The sequence below is a fragment of the Mastigoproctus giganteus genome, chromosome 8, assembly GCF_048544385.1.
Source record: "Mastigoproctus giganteus isolate SK-2022 chromosome 8, ASM4854438v1, whole genome shotgun sequence".
In the NCBI taxonomy this organism is placed as follows: Eukaryota; Metazoa; Arthropoda; class Arachnida; order Uropygi; family Thelyphonidae; genus Mastigoproctus; species Mastigoproctus giganteus.
In genome coordinates, this window is record NC_143582.1 from 130,069,564 (window position 1) to 130,090,075 (window position 20,512).

Below are 20,512 nucleotides of genomic sequence, written 5' to 3' on the forward strand. Positions count from 1 at the left end.
GATAAATGTTTAGTTCTGTTTTCAGTATACTCTGTTTCCTCCATATTCTCAAGCAAACAGGATACTCTTCTTGGCAATTTGTACAGATTGGCTTGGAAGTTGAACATTCCTTGCTCTCATGGGCTTTGGCACCATATCAGGCACAAGAAGGGGAGCCAAAACAGGCTGTTTGCGAGTGGCTGAACTTTTGGCATTTAAAACACCTCAGTGGTTTTGCCTTGATATTCACTTCATAGCTGTCAATCCTTGTTCTTTCAACTGAGTAGATCTTTTCTTCTGAGACATGAAGGAGATCCCGCTCTGATATAACACTGCATGAAAAGTTCAAAGTTTTATGGGGATGGGGTTACAGTAACAGGTAACCCCCTTATCGATGTAGCTTTCTGAATTTTCTAGGCACATTTTGGATTTGGTGCTTCCACTAAAGGCCTCCAGAATGCAGCATTTTCATAAATTTTGAAATCCTCAACCCTTCTAATCCTTTATGGATGAAGAAGGCTACATTTTCCTGATTACCTGCTGTCTGGTGGAATGGAAAATGAGGAAAAGCAGTGTCACTGATTGTGGTGGTGTGTCCTCAGTTCTGGATTTTTTACAGAGGTGTTGTCACTATCTTCCATTCAATCAGGTAGAGGGCCTTGTTGGGGCTCCCAGAAGAAAGAGAAAGATTTAAATTACTCACGAGAGTAAAATAAAAATTTTTGAAACCTTATGTTCCTCACCCATCATGGAGCCCTATGAGGGGATGTCCATTTACAAACCAGCAGGTACTGCATACACGAATGGGATACCAAGTTTGCTTAGAGCATCATACCCATATTTCCAAGAGGCCTTGATTCTATACCAGGACCAAAGGGGAGACCTATTGGACTTCAATTAACCCTAGCAGTAAGAACCACCCATCAATTAATCCCAGTCAGGCCTGTCCAGGATTTCCCATCTTGTCAAAGCATGGGTCAAAATGGTGTATTAGGGTGGGGGCCCTTAACCTCAGATTACCCTTTCTGAATTTCCTCAGGTAACAGCATACAGCCGCACAGGTCGGATTCCAATGATGTAACCCTGGAACCAAGGTATGGGCATTGGATCCAAGTGATACTAATATGGAAACCCATCAGCATCACTGAGAGGTTCTCTCACCATGTACAGGTGCTCACATCAAGGGAAATATTCCAAGGTCGGAGAGGATTCTTAGGAGAAGATAAAATGACTGACTCTCAAGTGAAAATTACTACCACCATCCCTGAACTGAATGACAGGTGGAAGACTGGCTGGCCCAGGAGCAAGCTATGTAATAGGGATGGTTCACTAGCCTCAGCATACAAATTACTGTTCAAAGAGATACAGGAGATACCTATTGCAATACATATGATATGATGACGGACTGTATCTGACCAGTGAAGGGTTTGTTTGTTTGTTTGTTTGTTTGTTATTTGGTTTTCAGGAGCATTAGCAACTAAGGCCATATTGCTCCGGGGATATACGGTGGTCGTTCCCTGACCAGTGAAGGGCACTCACTCTTTAACAGAGCCATACTTGTACTCGAGTGCCACCTGCAGCTCAAGATATAGAGGGTAGTGGTCATCAATATAAGGAGCACTGGAAAAACTGTTAGAGGTAGCTGGCTGTCTGGCCCTTCTGCACTAGATGTAAATATTGAAAGAGCAATCTGCAGTTTCCCTTGGTAAATGGCAGGTTATAATGTTAAAGCCCCCAGAGAAAAATTAATTCCCAGTTTATTTTTTAATCTTTCTCTAACAGCAAGAAATTCTCTCGGATAAAAATTTCTTGCTGAAATCTGAAAAAGTCTCTCCCAAGACATTAGCAGATATCTCTGGATCTGTTAAGTCATTATGCTCTAGGATTGATAAAGGGAAGGATGGATATTTTTCTCTCATTTTTCTGATTTTATCCCACACAACTTTAGAGCTAGGTGATTGGGTAAAAGATGAAGCAAAGAGTATGCTGTTAGACAGAATGCACCATGTTTGGTGCAATCACAGGCATCACCGGTGATGAGGTAAATACTTGAATCAGGTAACCCTAGCAGTAAGAACCATCCATCAATTGATCACAGTAAGAAATGTCCAGGATCTCCCATCTTGTTGAAGCATGGGCAAAAATGGTGTATTAGGGCTGGAGCTCTAATGCATCATTTTGGTTCCAAACATTTTTTTTTTTTTTAATTTACAGAAACAGATCCACATTCCTCTTAAAATGCAATTTCAAAACCTGAAACCATGTGGTCTAACTAGCAAAATTCCTGATAGAACCGCTCCCCCCAATAACATGTGCATTCTGTTTGCAAAGATCAGGGAGCTTCACATCAAAGTGTATTCTGAGTACTCAGTCTTTTTTTTTTTCATTATAAACTACCTTTAGTTGTTACTATCCACATGGTACATTACGGCCAACTAAATGCAAGACTGCAATTACCAATGCTATATATATATACCTCAACTGCCATTCTTAATCCCATCCAAATAATTTATATAAATCTCATTGAAGCAGCTATCAACTATTCTGCATACCTTTGTATCATCAGCAAACTTAGATATTACACTTGAAACACCTACATCAATATCAGCAGTTCTTAATCAAGAACTGTTGGACCTAGTTCTTGACACTGGTCCATGAAGAGTAGTAGTAGCCATTTATAACTGCTTTGTTCTATCACTTAACCACAATGCTTCAATTTATGCAAAATTCATTTGTGCAGAATTGAACAAAAAGCTTTACTGAAATCAAAGAATGTGATGTTAAAATTATCATTTACATCCGGTTCTTTGTTGACAACATCATATTAGCTAATCAGACTGGTCAGTCAGACACAATCTCCCTGTTAAATAAGCAATACTACTGCAACTTCATTATAATTCCATTCTTGTCCAGATGATCCTATATTACATCCTTAATCATCTAGTGGGTAGATTGTGGTATTCTAGCAAGCTAAAGTTTTAAAAAATTATTAGAATTACATAAGCATAAATTTTGGTATTTCTCTAATGTGGTTTTCAGTTTCAATCTGCACTGTTGATTAATATTTTAAACAACACTGCTGTTACTAAAGATATTAATTTGCTCTTATTAAGTGTCAGAATAAAATAATAAAATTTTAAAGTGCATCATTACTTGCTGCTTTTTTTATTTTTATTTTTTTTTTATCTGATTAGGAACCAGCATACTAAAATACATCTTCAGGCATAAAGGACTGCATAATTTTCCCTGGCACAAGGAAAATTATGCCACCTTTCTGATTAAAAGAGAGATATTTTCACATCTCCAAGACATAGAGACTTCAACTGGATCCAAGATGCTTTCATTATTATAATTAGAAGTTTGATGACTGTGCTTGTTTCTTCCATTAATATACTAGATGGATCAAGCCTGACTGTGGTAATATGCACAGACATGACAGCAAACTCATTAGACAGGCCAAGTTGTTGACTGTTGTACCTATATATCAGCTTGTAACAAAGCAGTTGTAATGAAGATGTAAACTTCATAGAATATAAATGGAAATTTATTTATTTATTTAACCAACGATGTAATAAATTCCAAAATTTGTGGAAAATAAAAAAGTTTTAATGCTGAACTTGGAAAGTTCTTGGCTTACCTGAAAATTAAACTTATTTCAATCACAAGACCTGTTTATATGTTATAGAATAAGCAAGTAACAAACCATAGTTACCTGAAGAAAAGGAAAATGGTAATGATTTCTCATACTGCTAAGAACACATCATCATCACTGGGTGTCAAGTGTGCAGCACTGATGGGGTCCTAGCTTTACACTGATGTTGTATAATGTTGTATTATACTTCTCTTACATGAAGTGTTATTTATTTGTAGCAATTCATAAAGCAATGCACAATAACCTCATAGCACGAGAGATCAATAACATTTGAAAAAAAAAATTGTCTTTTCTTCTAAAAATTTTGGTTTGCTACTTGATTTCTATGGACACGAATCTTCTAGTTTAAATATTATATTATCCACTATATCAACTTCTGTAATATACTAATTTAATTTGACATAAAACAAACGTGACATAATTAATCATAACTTTTCAAAATTTTGCTTTTTGAAAAAAGTAAAAGATGGACTTAATATATGAGAGAGACAGAGAGACTAAAAAGCAAAAGTAGATGCTGAAATACACATCACAAGAAGTGTATTACCAATATTAGCTCTTCTTTTGTCTAGTTCGGCTAATATTTTATTATCTTGCTCTAGTTTGGCCATAAGTTGTTCTAATTCTTGCATGGTAATGGAGGGTTCTGAAATAAACAGCAAATACACAGATTACTAAAGGAAAATGTATTATGTTTTAATTCGCTTTCTCCATTCTTCCAACTGTTCCCATTAATAATGTCAGTTATTCAGTTCAATTCAGCGAGAATGCTAAAAAAAATCATATATAGGTACTATGGCTTCATTTATTACTAGAAATAAAATTATGTATGTGTAAGCTTAATAGTAACTATAAGGTTGTTGTGGAATGCATTCTATACCATTAACTGACATGCTATGACCAAGAGAAAATAATTTCTTTTGGTAATAGCATTTTTATACAACTACAGCTATTACCTACATCATTAAACCTGTTTAAAAATATATCTTAGTGATCTAACAAAAGAGAAATAAAAATTTCATATATATTTTTCACAATTCATAAATGCTTATACATGAATAATGGAATATCTAAGTAACGGAATTAATTATGAGAAAATTACTGTTTCTATGAAAGCAAGAATTGGGTATAATGCTAAGTGAAAAAATCTTAAAAACGTTTTCTACAGTCATATTATTATGTTCTCTACAGTACATAAACTCTGAATAAAGTGCAGGAAATTACAACAAAAAAAAAAAAAAACCTTTCACATCAATGACAGATTTGAATCCAGTCAATGACACAAAGAACATAAGGACTTTTTTTCACAATGTGCTTAACCCTCCTATTGTGTTCGGGTCAATATGACCCGGTCGCCTTCTTTTAATGCCTATAAATCCTATATTTATTTAAATATTTTGTTGCTGCTCTATGACTTTTACTAATTTACCCTAATAATGGTGTGCCTGGATTGACAAAAAATTTTACAGCTAGTTTTTCTTATAAATGTAATTGTTACACTTATTGTGCTCGGGTCACTATGACCCAATGATCAGTTTTGTTAAAATTTAAGGAACAAGAAGCAAATTATTATCATAAATGATTGTATTTTATTGGTTTTGTTTTATTTTCATAGAAATAACTTACATTACCATGTTCCTTGAACAAGTTTCAACATGTCCGTTATGTGCATGCGGTGAACGAAAAGTTTATGCCTGTTGATGCTGGTGGGGGCTTGTTGGTGCCTTCTCACATATATCTGCCAGTGTGCACTTCTGTACCAGTTTCTTGGTAAACATCAAGCTTGGTGCTACTCTAAGAGACAACAGTAGGAAGAAATCGTTGAAGATGTGTACTAAGAGATCGTTGACAGACAGTGAAATTGAGAATCTTTTGTATGCTTCTGATGGTAAGTATAGTACTTCTGAAGTAGAGGACTATTTGTCTGAAGCAGAGGTGCATAGTGAATTGGATGATCACTATGCACCTCTGCTTCAGACAAATGAAGAAGTGGAACCTATGATTTCAGACGAAGCTATTGTGGCTAATTACGTAACCTCAAAATATGGCAATATAGTGTTGAACTGCAACATACCTAATCAACAAGGAAGATTTTTGTCAGAAAATATTATTATGTTGAATCCTGGACCAACAAGGTATGCTACATCTAGAATATATGATATAAAATCCTCCTACTGCTTATTTTTTATGCCAAAAATTGTAAACTTAATTTTGAAGATGTCAAATTTAGAAGGAAAAAGAATTTATGGTGACCAGTTGCAAGAACTAACAGTAGTTGAATTAGAAGCATATTTCGGCCTACTGCTTTTAGCTGGAGTGTATCAATCTCATGGGGAGGCAACCTCCAGCCTATAGGATGGAAATGTAGGCTTCCCTATATTCAGGGCAACGATGTCCCTACAATGATTCCATGTAATTTCGCGAATAATTTGCTTTGATGATAAAGGAACTCGATCATGGCGTGAGACTGATAAATTAGCTGCCATACCAGACTTGTGGGATGAATGGGTTGCAATTCTACCTACGGTTTATAATGCTAATGAAAATATAACAGTAGATGAGAAACTGGTATCTTTTAGAGGCCATTGCCCATTTAGGCAGTATATGGCCAACAAGTCAGCCAAATATGGAATCAAGATTTGGACTTTATGCGATTCTGTAAACGCTTATGCATATAACATAAAAGTATACCTCAGAAAAAAAAAGAAGGTGAACCTCCAGAAAAAATCAAGGTAAAAGAGTTGTGCTAAACCTTACTTATGGTCTAAAAGGGCAAAATGTAACGTGTGATAATTTTTTTACATCTTACGGACTGGGGCAGATGCTATTGAAAAGAAATATTACCATGCTCGGCATTATTCGAAAAAACAAGCCTGAACTGCAACCGAATTGGTCTGCAACAGGAAGTCCTTTCTTCAAAGTTATACTTCAGCAATAACACAATGGTAGTTTCTTATATTCTGAAATGGAATAAAAATGTGACATTCATGAGCACCTTCTGCCACGATTCCAGTGTGTGTGTGTGATAAAGATCATAAAAAGCCGTTTATGATTTTGGATTACAATAAAACCAAAGGTGCTGTAGACACTTTAGACAAGTTGGTTGTAACATACACATGCAGACAACAGACTAAAAGATAGCCAATGTCTATCTTTTATAATATCATGGACGGTTCTGCTTACAATGCCTATGTTCTGTGGTGCGAAATAAATCCAACCTGGAATGCTGGCAAACTTGCAAAACATCGACTATTTTTTGAAGAAATGAGTAATTCCTTGATCACTCCCTTACTGAAAGAAAGAAAACACCTTCTTCAAAGTATTCCTGCTGCTGAAATGGTTAGAAGGGCATGACCATCAACCAGCATTGCCAAAGCAAGGGAACAGCCGACCACAAATAAGCGTAAAAGATGTAATTTTTGTCCCTCTTCAAAGGACAACAAAACCAATATACTATGTTGTAATTGCTCAAAATACATATGCAAAACTCATGTATATTACTACTGCCAAGACTGTAAAAAACTAAGTGTATGATATAATCACTATGTTTTTTAGATGTACACAACAATTGTTTATCCATTACTGCCGTTCATAAACAAACTTTTGGTCGATAAATGCTACATATATTCTTATTTCTTTTATTATTTAGTAAACGCATTACTGCCATATTAATTTAACACCAATAAAACGACACCCATAGACGCTCAGGTCATATTGACCCAAACACAATAAGTGTAACCAAAATGCAAACACAATAGGAAGGTTAAGAGAGAGTTGGTCTCAGGAGAAGGTTGCGTAGTTTTTAATCCCGGAAACTTCATTGTTTTCATTGCACTTCAAAAAATATGCAAATTGCAAAAGTGAAACAAGAGTTATATAATTCTTTACAAATTTTAGAAAAATAAAAGCTGCACATCTGGGAAAATCTTTGCATTTTAATCTTTCCTTTGCATTACGTGGTCCTAACAGCAAGTTTTTCTGTGATTGAAAATTCTCAAGAAAGGAGTGAAATTATTTCAAAAGTCAAATCATAACTTTAAAGAAATTATGACAAAAATCTGGAAAGATATTTTTTTAAATAATAAAAAAAATAACAAATTACTTCTTTTTTGATGTAATACTATCTTCTACATCTATTTGTGTATTACTTTATTTAGTTTCATCAACTTTGTGATCTGAATTGCCAAGAATTCAGGCATTTATAAACTGAAATTAGCAAAACTGACTGACAGGCATGACCTCTTTTTCCGATTTTAAAAATCTATTTCATGCTTCAGTCTAACATAAACTACCGCCACAATTACTTAGAAACACAGATAAGAGGTGGGAGCATTTACTGAAAGATATGTAATGCATATCGAATTGTTATTTAAAATGATACTGAAAAAGGTATAATGTTGTGTACATACGTCTCATGGCCAACACAAATAAAAAGCATGCAAACACATGCACATACTCCAGAAATGGTAAAAACACTTCTTATAGCAAAACATGTCATCATTGACAGGATTTAATTACCACAATATTGGTTCACTAATTATTACCATAAAAATTTGCTATATTTAATGTTATTAAAGTAACTGCAGATTAAATGATGCTCATCACAGTTGGAATACTCATACATTTTATTCATAAAAATGAGCTATATCAGATATTTTATCATTTAGCAAAGTAGAATATAATCAGAGTATGCTATCATTATTCATTTACCATACTTTTTTTTTTTTTTTTTTTTTTTTTTACATTAACTTTTGCTAGGAGTGTAGGATAAAATGTTATTTAAGTATACGTCAAAATTTTTGAAGTGGGTAAATTAAATAGTTCATTTATGGACATATTTCAGCTATATTTAAAGTGCATGTGAGCTATCCATATAACATCTTGACAGGAGGAAAGGGGAATTATTTTAATTGACTTTGAAACAAGATAGCTATTCATATTACACTGGTCAACAAAATGAAACATTCTTTTTTCCACTAAAGATGTAAACATGCTTTTATAAACCAATTTTTCACATCAATTTCCAATATGTTCTCAGTTATGTCCTAGGATGTGTGACTTCATGAGTATCAAGTGGATATAACCACCATCGTTGTATTTCAACGTTTATTGCCAGTCTCCAGGGCCAAACTGATTGACAAGGCTCCTATCATGTCTGAGCAAAATTTTGGACACTTTCAAATTTAATCCTAACTTGTGACTTTTTTCCAACTTGCCCTGTATTTGTTAAATAAGTCTTAATATCATTAGTGCCAACGAGCACAACAATAGCACCTTTTGTGCCCTGAAAAGATGATATCAGCTCTACATCACCTTTGCCCCTGGCAGACATATCCTAGTCCTATTCCACCTGTCCATTTGCACAATATATTTCCTGTTTCCTTGATGATAGAGTCACTGACAACAACAATGGAACTAGCACATTCTGCCTTGGGAATTGCTGCTGCATTGCCTGATGCACAAGTGTACCTTGGCATTGAGAGCTTAAAATATTATACAGCTGAGAGCTTGATGGGTCCCCCATTTTAATTCCTTTGAAGGCATATACCCTATTTCTCATAAACACCTAACAGGACTCTGAGTTTGCACCTAATTTCCTTACACTCTTTGCACTGAATACACAAAAAGACACCCCTCCTTAGCTTTATTATGTTCTGTCCCAGCTAGGCCTGCAAATGTTGCACAAACAGCACATTTTGTAAATCAGTGATTTGTAGAACCACCCTTCAGTTTTCCCCTGAGCCCCAGCATTCCCACTGCTTTGCTTTTCTAGCCTGAGGTTGATTTCCATTTAAATTCAATTTAATTTGAGAATAATAAACTATAATAGATATCTAAATGCAATAATATGCATTACACTATCAGTTTATGTTATATGCATTATGCCATACCATTAAGTTCACAGAGTTTAAAATCAGTTATAGCCTTACTGGAAATTGTTTTTAGGTAAAAACAAAAAAAATATGTCAACGTACATGACTAGAACCTTATTTACCACAATTAAAACCCTACAATTTCACTACCACATGCTACACTACTTTACTAGTTACATAATATGATGTTCACACCAAATCACCAATACAAAAGGAAATTACAACTCACTAATACTTACAAAATCTCTAGCTTAAATTTAAAAATAAGCTAATGAACCTGATTAGAAACTATTAAACTATTTATTCAATATAATTTAATATGTTAATTAAGTCCAAAAAATGGAAAATATTGCTTCTTATTATGAAATCTGCACTCAGTGCCTCAGAATTACAAAAGGAATTAACACTCAAAATGAAATCTTTTAGCACCAAACTGAAAGAAGAAACCATTAAAAGTTTCCAAAATATTGCAGATTAAAAGAACACTAAGAATTCCATTCATCACAGTAAATTCAAAACTATTTTAAAATTTAAATTGCTTATGGTCTATAAACAAAATCGTTTAGATTTTCATATTTTATCAGTTATTAAAATCATTTTTACAAAATGTATATCTGATATGAATTTATTTGATGCATGGACTGTTGTTTTTGAGTTTAAAGGCACAATGGCTACTGAGGCCAAATTGTGTCTATTCGGTGTTTATTTGCAAGCAGCATATCATCATGTGTTGAATTATATACTTTTGTACAGCATAATATGCTTCAAATTGAGTAAGAGTTCTTCTATATTAACAGAAAATGGGATAAATCCCATGCACATTTAACCTAGAGTATGACTGAAAAGTGCTTGAGCAGATAGGGAACAATCAGGCAGCAAATGACAGACCATAAGTTGAGTACCACAGGGTGAATGGGGAGGGTTTCTCTCTCAATAATAGGAAGAAGCAAAAGGTATTAGAGAATTTTTTGGAAAGGATCTTGTTCATGTTTTAGGGCTCACATCTGGTGAGTATGGGCTTGGCACACCCAAGGTCCTGAGCTGGATATCATCATTCTTCTCTTTCTTGGTGATTCCTTTCTACTTCTCTCTCTCTCTCTCTCTCTCTCTCTCTCTCTCTCTCAGGGTAACTCGGAAATTTTTTTTGGCTGTTGCAGCATAAGCCTCAGGCTTCCTTGCATCATATGTCTAATAATAATAATAATTAAACTTGCAATCATGGTTTGACATGGGTCAAGAAACCACAAAGATAAGTGCCTTTTTTTGCTTCTCTAAAGTGCAGTGCTACTAAAAAAAAAAAAAAAAAAAGTATAAAAGGTATTATTAGTACTTATTACTGTGCATGGTTGAAGTCTGAGGAGACAGAAGATGCTTGTTGACATTAGACTTGAATTTCTGTGGGTTATAATTTTCAGGAAATATATGGGAAGGAAGATTGTTCCAGAAGACAAATAGCAGTTAAAGAACAGGCAAAAAGTTGGCTCTGTGAGTTTAGTAGGACAGTGAATGGATGCTAACTGCTTGTGGCACATGTTTGGATTGAAGAGAATACAAAGTGCTGCATATGAGTAGCAGTAACCCTGGAGTAACATACCAACTGTGCAGTACTACACTCAGAGTAGTGGAGAATGAAAAAGACCTGGGGGTAATTGTGCAGACAGGCTGCCAGACAGTTCATGGGGTCTTAGATATACAAGAATTTTACTAGCAGGGATAAGGAGGTGATTATCCCTCTGTATAGGACAATGGTCAGGTCACACCTTGAGTACTGCATACAGGTCTGGAGGCCTCATTTTTGTAGATGTGCTCAATTCTCAATCTTGCCAATACCACTAACTTTCGTCTGTTTCACCAGGTCTGAGAGCCACAGCTTTTGATATTGCTTTATCTGGCAAAGTTTGTTATTTATTAGTATTAATTTTCCATATCTGTGACCAGCCATTGTACCAGGCTTTGTGAACAATAGGTTTATAGTCAGTATAAGGCATCTGAAGATGTTGTGAGAGTGGGTTGAGGGCATTTAGCAGCAAGATCAGCACTTTCATCTTCCAGAATGGCCTGGGATCCAGTAAAATGTTATTGACTGATTGGACTTGATGCAGGAGAGTAACTCAGGGTAAATGCATTTCAAGGTAGGATGAGAAGTGGAGAAATTCTTCCTTATGTATATTCTTCCTGTTCCAACAATCAACCATCCATTGGCTGAAGGCAAACTTCTGCACATCTGTTCTGCAACCATCCTTCCTGAACTTGAATTTATGCCACCTCATATGTATAGTCTCAGCAAGTGGAAGAATACCATTAACATTCAGCTTACTCAATCCATTGTTTGGTGATGATTGTGTTTGATAAACTACTCCAAACACTGAGAACTTCACTCCATCACCTTACATTTTTGGCTACATTTCATCTGTTTCTAGCTATTTTTTCATTTGTTATAAACTCAAGTCTTCTTTGAGAACTAAACAAATGCAACCATCCACTCTGTTGTAAGCCCAGTTGTGTACTGAAAATCAAACCTTTGGAAATATGCAAGGTCCCGTCAGTTTCCTCCACCTTGTGAACTTGATTTAGGCACTAGTTGGGTCACATAGATTTGTGATGCTTTCCTGCACACATTTATACATCACATGACACCCTTGATTTTTATATTGTTGCAGAGAATTTTACAGGCAGGCCAAACCTCCACAGTCCTAATAAATTGATCAGGTAGTATATTGCTTGGCTTATATTTTCATTCAGTAAGATTTTAAGTTATTTTTAATGTGTTTCAAATAATCACACAAAGCAGTGGGCAACATTTGAGACTTTCCTTGCTGCAAAACTCAACAAAGATCATCATTGTGATTTCTGTTCCAGCTTATGCAATAAATTTCTTGAATAGCAAAATGCTCTTTCCTGAATAAGTTATTATATCTCATCGATTGCTAAGAGATAAGGAATGTGTTACAAATACAATAATCACACATAGCATTTGAGACTTTCCTTGCTGTGAAACTCAACATCAAGGATCATCTCCTACATGATGTGGCAAAGTCACCAAGGTGAAAGTGATACAAGGAATGGCTTGTTCACACTCATCTATAATGGCTGGAAGTCTACCAATTGTTTAACTACACCAGTTTGCATTTTAAGAAAATTTCTCTGAGGTTTTACTGCTGATAAAAAATCTGAATTACTTTAAAAATGAAAACTATTCTCTTCTTCTTAATGACGTGTGAGCAAAAATGGTAAATAAACTGGAGATCCATCAGCAAACAAAGTAGTGGAAGACCAAGAAGATGAAAAGTTGATCTTTTAACTAGCAATTAGCAAGCTTAATGGGAAAGAAAAATAAAAATAAAAAGGAAATTTCAAAAGATATTGGAAATTTGCTCTATCATGTCAGAATTTTTTACAAATAAAAAAAATTTAAATATTGGTGGAGGTGCTTCTGGTTTGTATTTTTACAGATTTTAGAAATAAATTATTGTTAAATAAAAATGATAAAAAAAGAAATATCAAGGTTATGCCTTCCTGTCAAGTATACAGGCCCACAAACTAGATTTCTTACACTGGTTAGCTTCAGTGACTGTCTCCCTTTCCAGTATCTCGCAGTAGTCACTATCATACTGACATTCCATCCCCCTTGGTACTTTTTTATTTTTTCATTTCTTTTATATATCCTGATGGAATCTTTCACTCTTAAACCACCTACATTTTCTGGGAAATAGTTGAGATGAGAGTGCAAGAAGTGTACCTTAACACTCATATTGCAGCTTAGTTTTCTGAACTTCTCATCCCCCTTAGTGTTTTTTTATTTTTTCATTTCTTTTATATATCCTGATGGAATATTTCAATCTTAAACCACCTACATTTTCTGGGAAATAGTTCAGATGAGACTGCAAGAAGTGTACCTTAACACTCATATTGCAGCTTAGTTTTCTGAACTTCTCCAGGATGACACTCACAATTGTTTCATAAATCTGAGTGTTTACTGTTTCCCAAAAATTGTGTACTACATTTTTAAAGCCAGTCTGCATCTCTTTCAGTTTGGCTTATGGATTCTTCAAATACAGAGTCTAGCAGCATCTTCTAGATTTGTTCAATAAAAATTCCTGCTTTGATATTTTTCATATGTAAGTGATTGGACATTAGCACAAACATAACTTTAAACGATTTTCCTTCTTTTCAGGGTTTGAAAAAACTGTTTCATTAAACCTAGCTTAATAATACAGAGGAAGTAACAGTACTTTGTTTTGATTTACAAGTGACTCATCTTTAAAGCTATTAGAACTTAGTGTCACAAACTATCTTGGTAGCAACACTTTCCCTTCCCAATGTTCACTTTTTGCTCAAGTATCTCATTCACACAGAAAACAAGACATTTTTGTTTAACCAAGTTGTTGACTGAATAGCAGACCAATAACTTAAAAATCTCCACACACTAGCCAACCATGATCCTTATACTGAATTTTTTCCTAAAAAAAAAGCTTCTTCTCCTTCTTAATGGATACTTATTTCAATTAAGAAAGAGAACTCCTTTGAGGTTTTGCTTCAATAGTTGGCAGAAAATCCCAAAAAAAAAAAAAAAAGAAGTTCATGATTGCAGGAATGTTGTGGCCATATATCATTGAACCTTCTTCAGAATGGGAACCAATTATTTTTCGGGATGTCTGTACCATAAAAAGACAAGTTCCTGGGACACAAGCTTCTTGAATTCTAGTCTCAGAGATCTCATGAGATTGTTGAGTTCACTTTGTGTAAACACTTATGGTTCAGAGTAGTGAATTTCTTCATAAAATAGCTTGTATCATCCTCTAGAACAGCGATTTCCAAACTGAGAGGTGCAGACTAGTGCGAAAGGAGGCGCGAAAAGTTTAACAGAAATGTAATTTTCATAACATAACATATATAAATAAAAAAATATATACATATAAATAAACTTTCATAACATAACATTAAATTTTATAACCTATTTTTTAAAGCATTTACCGCCACCTATCTCACTCTAACTTCGATATAAACATGAGATAAACATTTGGAAAAAAAAATATTATATTTTGCTGAAATGGATTGATGAATTATGATTGATATGATGTAAGTTGCTGGAGAGGCCTTCATCCTGCAGTGGATTGAAAATGGCTGATGATGATGATGATGATGAATGTAATATATATATAATTTAGTGCATACTATGTATAACATATATAGGTAGATTGCATAGTATAGTATTAGCAGCATAGTTGAAAATATGGTTTCAGTGGTGTGCGATTGTGTTTTTTATTGTTTTTGGCATGATTACTTACTGATAATAATCGTTAGTAATTTAGAAGTTGTAGTTCTAAATTACTAACGTAATTTACCATCTGTAGTTCTAAATTACTAACATAATTTAGAACTACAGATGCTTATTATTTCATGTAGTATTAATAATTATTGTATTAACATATTAAAAATAAGAAATTGCACAATTATAGATGCTTTACTTCAAGGGAGGCACCGGGAAAATTTTACAGGTCAAGGGAGGCATGGGCTCAGAAAGTTTGAGAACTGCTGCTCTAGAACACAAATGTCAGATTTGGGATCTGATGACACACATTCAAGAAGGACTAGTGAAGATTGTACCAACAGTTCAATTCCATGGAATACTGGCCTTACAGCTCAAGTAACGTTGTTGGATCTGCTTGTTCTTTTTTTATAACCTACTACATTTACGGGAAAAAAGTAGCAGTCATTAATATGATCTTGACATTTCCTCCACATGTACAGCACACTTTATGGGAGGGACCCAACTTTTATCTTGATCACATAATTTAATTCCAAAAATATACATTATATACACATTTTTCAAAATGATGTTATTTCCTGCCTTTGTTTTACCATAACATAGTTACCACAAATGTAACAAATGTGGATTATTTCCATAATAAATAGTTGCCATTATCATATTAGGAACAGTTACTAATTAGCAAGACTCACCAGAAAACAATTTGATTCTTCCTCAATTTTTTTTTAATTCATGGGAGATCCCTGTGGACTGGAATTGCAAATGTATCTGAATGAACAAAGGGGGATCAAAGGGTGAAGTGAATACTTAAAGAGTCCTGTAAGTTTGATTTCTGTTCTATCAGAGAAAATAATGGAGTCACTGGTTAAAAAAGTGATGCAGAACCATCAACACAATTGCAGTTATAAGGAAGTCACAGCATGAATTTGTTAAGGGACAATCTTGTCCAACCAGTCTGACTGGATACTATGATACAGTAACAAAGGAACTGGATGCTAAAAATAATTTTGACATTATGTAGTTAGACTTAAGAAAAGCTTTTCATACTATTCCACATAAAAGACTGATTTACAAATTGGAGCAGTATGTTATTAGAGGTAAGTTACCGCTACAGATAAAGGTATGGCGGGAGAAGACAGCAAATGAACCCTGGGGAACTCTGCTAACGTTATTAGCAGAGTTCCCCAGGGGTCAGTGCCGGGCCCATTGATATTTTATATATTTATTAATGATACTGATGAAGGCATATCAGGCCAATATCTAAGTTTGCAGATGATACAAAGGTTGGCAAGGTGGTTAATAACAGGAATCAAGGCACACTACTGCAACAAAAGTTAGGCAAATAAAAGTGACAACAGGTTTAACGCTGATAATTCAAAGTTACTGCATATAGCAGTAATCCCAGAATAACATACTAGTTGGGTGGTACACACTGAAAAGCGATGGAAAATGAAAAAAGGACTGGGGGTAATTGTCTCTGAGCAGTGCAGACAAGCAGATTGTTCAAGAGGGTTCTGTTAACAAAAGACAGAAATTTTGTAGGATGGAACAAAGATGGTCTCTTTTTATGATGCTATATAAAGCTTGCTTCCTTGCATCATTTGCTCTATTGATAATAACTGCATGATAACTTTGTAGGTTCATATAGCTATTTGGCTTTCAGGTTTCTCAACAAGTCTAAACACATCTGGGCACATTTATTGATATGCATACTACTACTCCCTTTGTGACTGAGAGGTCACAAAGGGAGTAGTATGCATGTCACATATATATGGAATAGGTACCTAAGAAATCATTTCTTTATGTTTATAAAAAAGCTGTACATGATAACATAAAAAATGGTTTCTGTTTATCGAATTAGCACTTAAAGGTACACCTAAAAATGTAATGAATTTTTTTAATGTCAAAAATATATGCAGACCAGTGTTATTTTAATATTCAGATAAATACAAAAATAAGCTAATCTACATGATTAGGGTTCTTACAGCTTATTTACAACTTACATTTCCATTAAAATTACAGAGGCAACTAAATATTCAGATAAATACAAAAAATGTTTAGCTAAATTCTTTTGACATTTAAAACTATTTACTATGATTGATAATGAAAAATAAAAAAATAAAAAATTATCAGAACAACATACAGTCAGATAGAAAGTAATTTTGAAGAAGTTGGTGAAAATACATTGAACCATCAAGATTAATAATTAGAGTGTTAATAGACTTAAGGAAGATCCTTTGAACCGGAGAAGTTTGTGTATTGCTGAGAAGTGTCCTCTCACCAATACACAAAATCAGTTCAAGAGCAGATACCTTAGCTCAGTTTTTATCATACACCAACTGCCAATTTTATAAGGATCAAGGAGTTTTGGGCCATATGCAACAATCTTATGAAAAAATTATTAAATCAATGAGGACACACAGCAAGTGACACATGCAAGAAAGTAAAATAAAACTGTAAACCTAGAAATGTCCAAATCAGTTTGCCAATGATGGAAAAGACACAAATATTCATAACTATCAGTGGGCATTTAACAGTTATTGCTCAGAGAGGATGGTTGCACTTGTTGTTCAAAGAGCAGTACCATTCAGTCCTTTAATAAATATAAAACTGCACAGAACACAGCTGTAAAGAGAGGCAATAATGGAAAATGTAAGATAAAAATTAAAATAAAATAAAAATTTAAAAAACACACAGTACCATCTAGGGAGCAAAATAAGAATTAAAATATATCTTTTTCGATTTGTTAACAGGACAGACTGCTTCTACAGGGATGGGATACACTTAAATAGAAAGGGTGCAAGAATATTTGCTGATGCTATCGAGGCAGTGTTAGGTGGGTGGGAAAACTGCTAGCTTGGGGGGATACAAGGACTAATAGATTAACAGTAGCCACTAGCAGGGGTGAAAGTGATTCTTGCACTGCTTCTATTGGAATGAGCAGAAGATTGGAAATCAAGATGCAGGATATTTCAGAGACTGCTGGGAGTAATTGCGGCACAAGAAAACACATGGGTTGTGTTAAGGCAGCTAAGAAAAAGAACAGGTGCATGTATACTTGCGTGTACACCAATGCTAGGAGTTTGGTAAATAAATTTGATGAATTTCAGGTATTGCTCAAAGCATCAAAGACATATATTGTTGGGATATCAGAGACGGCGTGTCACACAGATATAAGGAATGCAGAACTGGAATTTGGGGAGTACAATGTCTACAGAAAGGATAGGAAGGGAGGAGGGGTTATGCTATTAGTTAAGAAACACATAAAATCCAAGGAAGTGAAGCCAGTTGACATCGCTGGACAGTACAGTGTCGAGTCAGTTTGGTGTGACACAAGCATTGGAGATCAAAATTGAGAGTAGGAGTGTACTATAGGCCTAATGACTCTGATGAGTATAATAAGAAACCGTACAGGGAAATAGAGTGGGCCAGTAAATCAGAGAATCTTATAATGGGCGATTTTAATTTCCGAGACATTGATTGGAATTTGTGGGTTGGTCACTCACACACTAGCAAGGCTTTTGTAGATTTATTGGATGATTGTTTTCTAGATCAGCATGTTCGGGAGGCAACTAGAGGGAGTAATACTCTTGATTTGATCATCAGTAGTGATTCTTCATGCATTAAGAATCTGCAGATAAAGGAACCACTAGGTGGCAGTCATCACAATGTGCTGAAGTGGGATTTACACATAGAGGTAACTACCATCAGGGGTAAAGGGAAGGGTTTTTGCTTTCGTAAAGGCAACTACGACGGTCTGAGACAGTATTTAAATTCTATACAGTGGGACCAACTGATGATGTTACCAACAGAAATTCAAAATGGGAAGCATTCAAAGAACTTATCTTGGAAGCTACTAGGCTTTACAAACCAACCAAGAAATATTGTTCAAGGTTTAGGCCTAAATGGATGTCAGATGAACTAATGAGACATAATGCAGAAAAGAAAAATGCATGGGATACATATAAATTAACATGTGACACAGAAGCCTATGATAGATATAAGTTGATCTGTAACCAAGTTACAAAGGAGGTTAGGCAGGCAAAGGCAGATTACGAGAAATCTTTGGCAAAGGATGCAAAGAAAAACAGCAAAGAGTTCTTTACTTATGTAAACTCTAGAAGGAAGGGGATGAATTAGATTGGTCAACTTGATATCGATGGTTCAACTGTTGATGTTCCTGCTCAGGTAGCTAACAAACTAAATGAATATTATGCACTGACATTAACACATGAGGAGTTATTCAGCGAGGCGAATGCCAGAGGTGTATTCAACTCTGGCAGTAGGCTAGATAATCTTGTAATAACTGTGAGTAAAGTGGAGGAGAAATTGTTGAAGATAAACACAAGAAAGGCACCTGGGGTGGATGGGATCTGTCCAGTTATATTAAAGGAGGCAGCAAAGGAAGTAAGCAAACCCTTAGCCATAATTATGAGAGCTTCCTTGGACTCAGGGGAGGTACCCATAGACTGAAGATGTGGAAATGTGACTCCAATTCACAAAGGAGGATCAAAGACAAGATTTCAGTTATAGCTCGGATACAGCATGGTTTTGTTAAGGGGAAGTCTTGCCTGACCGATTTGATTGGATACTATGATGCAATCATAAAAGAACTGGACGCAGGGAATAACTTTGATATTATATACTTGGATCTTAGAAAGGCTTTTGATACTGTTGCACATGGAAGACTGCTGCACAAATTGGAGCAGTGTGGCATTGGAGGCAAATTGTTGTTATGGATAAATGGGTGGTTGAGGGGGGGGAAGACAGAGAGTGGTAATCAATGGACACTGCTCATCGTGGATTAATGTTATTAGTGGAGTCCCTCAGGATTCAGTGTTGGGTCCATTATTGTTTTCTGTATTTATAAATAATATTGATGATGGTAGATGAAGCTTAATGTCCAAGTTTGCAGACGATAGAAAGGTTGGCAGGGTTGTTAAGGACACTATTGATGCTATGCTGCTGCAACAGTATCTGGAAAGGTTGAGCAGATGGGCTGAGAGGTGGCAAATGAAGTTTAATATTGACAAATGTAAAGTACCACATATGCGAAACAGTAACCCCAGAGCAACGTATCAACTCTGTGGTACTACGCTGACAGTGGTAGAGAATGAAAAGGACCTGGGGGTAATTGTGCAGGCAGATATGAAGTTCTCTGAGCAGTGCTGACGGGCTGCAAGAGTAGCTCATGGTGTCTTGTCAATGATATACATGAATTTTTCTAGCAGGGATAAGGAGGTGATTATTCCCTTGTATACGGCAATGGTCAAGCCACACCTTGAGTACTGTATACAGGTCTGGAGGCCTCATTATAAAGCTGCTGGAACGAGTATGGAGAAGGGCAACAAGATTAGTGAATGGAACAAAGGGTTGATCTTATGAAGAAAGGCTTAAGTTTTGCAAATTACAGTGTCTGGAGTCTAGGCATCGGCGTGGTGATCTGATAGAGGTGTATAAAGCCTTGAATGGTTTGAGCATGCTCAATGCTGATGGGATTCTTCCTCTTGTTCAGAATAATCACCTGAGAAGGCATAAATTCAAATTGAGGAAAGACAGATGTAGAATAGATGTGCGTAAATTTGCCTTTAGCCAGCGGGTAGTTGGTTGGCAGAACAGACTTCCATCCTTTGTTGTGGAAGTTGATAGCCTAAATAAATTTAAGGCTCAGCTGGACAGGTATTTCGAACAAATGGAGGGGTGAAAAGGGAGCGGGTTTTTTTTTTTTTTTTTTTTTTT

At 35.2% G+C, this 20,512-nt stretch overlaps 1 protein-coding gene across 1 annotated transcript in view; it reads right to left on the reverse strand.

The window, feature by feature from the left end:
• The window catches only part of LOC150081819 (RIMS-binding protein 2-like), a 1,020,459-nt gene that overhangs the window by 780,463 nt on the left and 219,484 nt on the right, over positions 1 to 20,512 (reverse strand). The window contains exon 9 of the mRNA XM_090380329.1: positions 4,179 to 4,277. Coding sequence (XP_090236455.1) covers positions 4,179 to 4,277 — 99 coding nt within the window. The remainder of the gene's footprint in view (positions 1 to 4,178; positions 4,278 to 20,512) is intronic.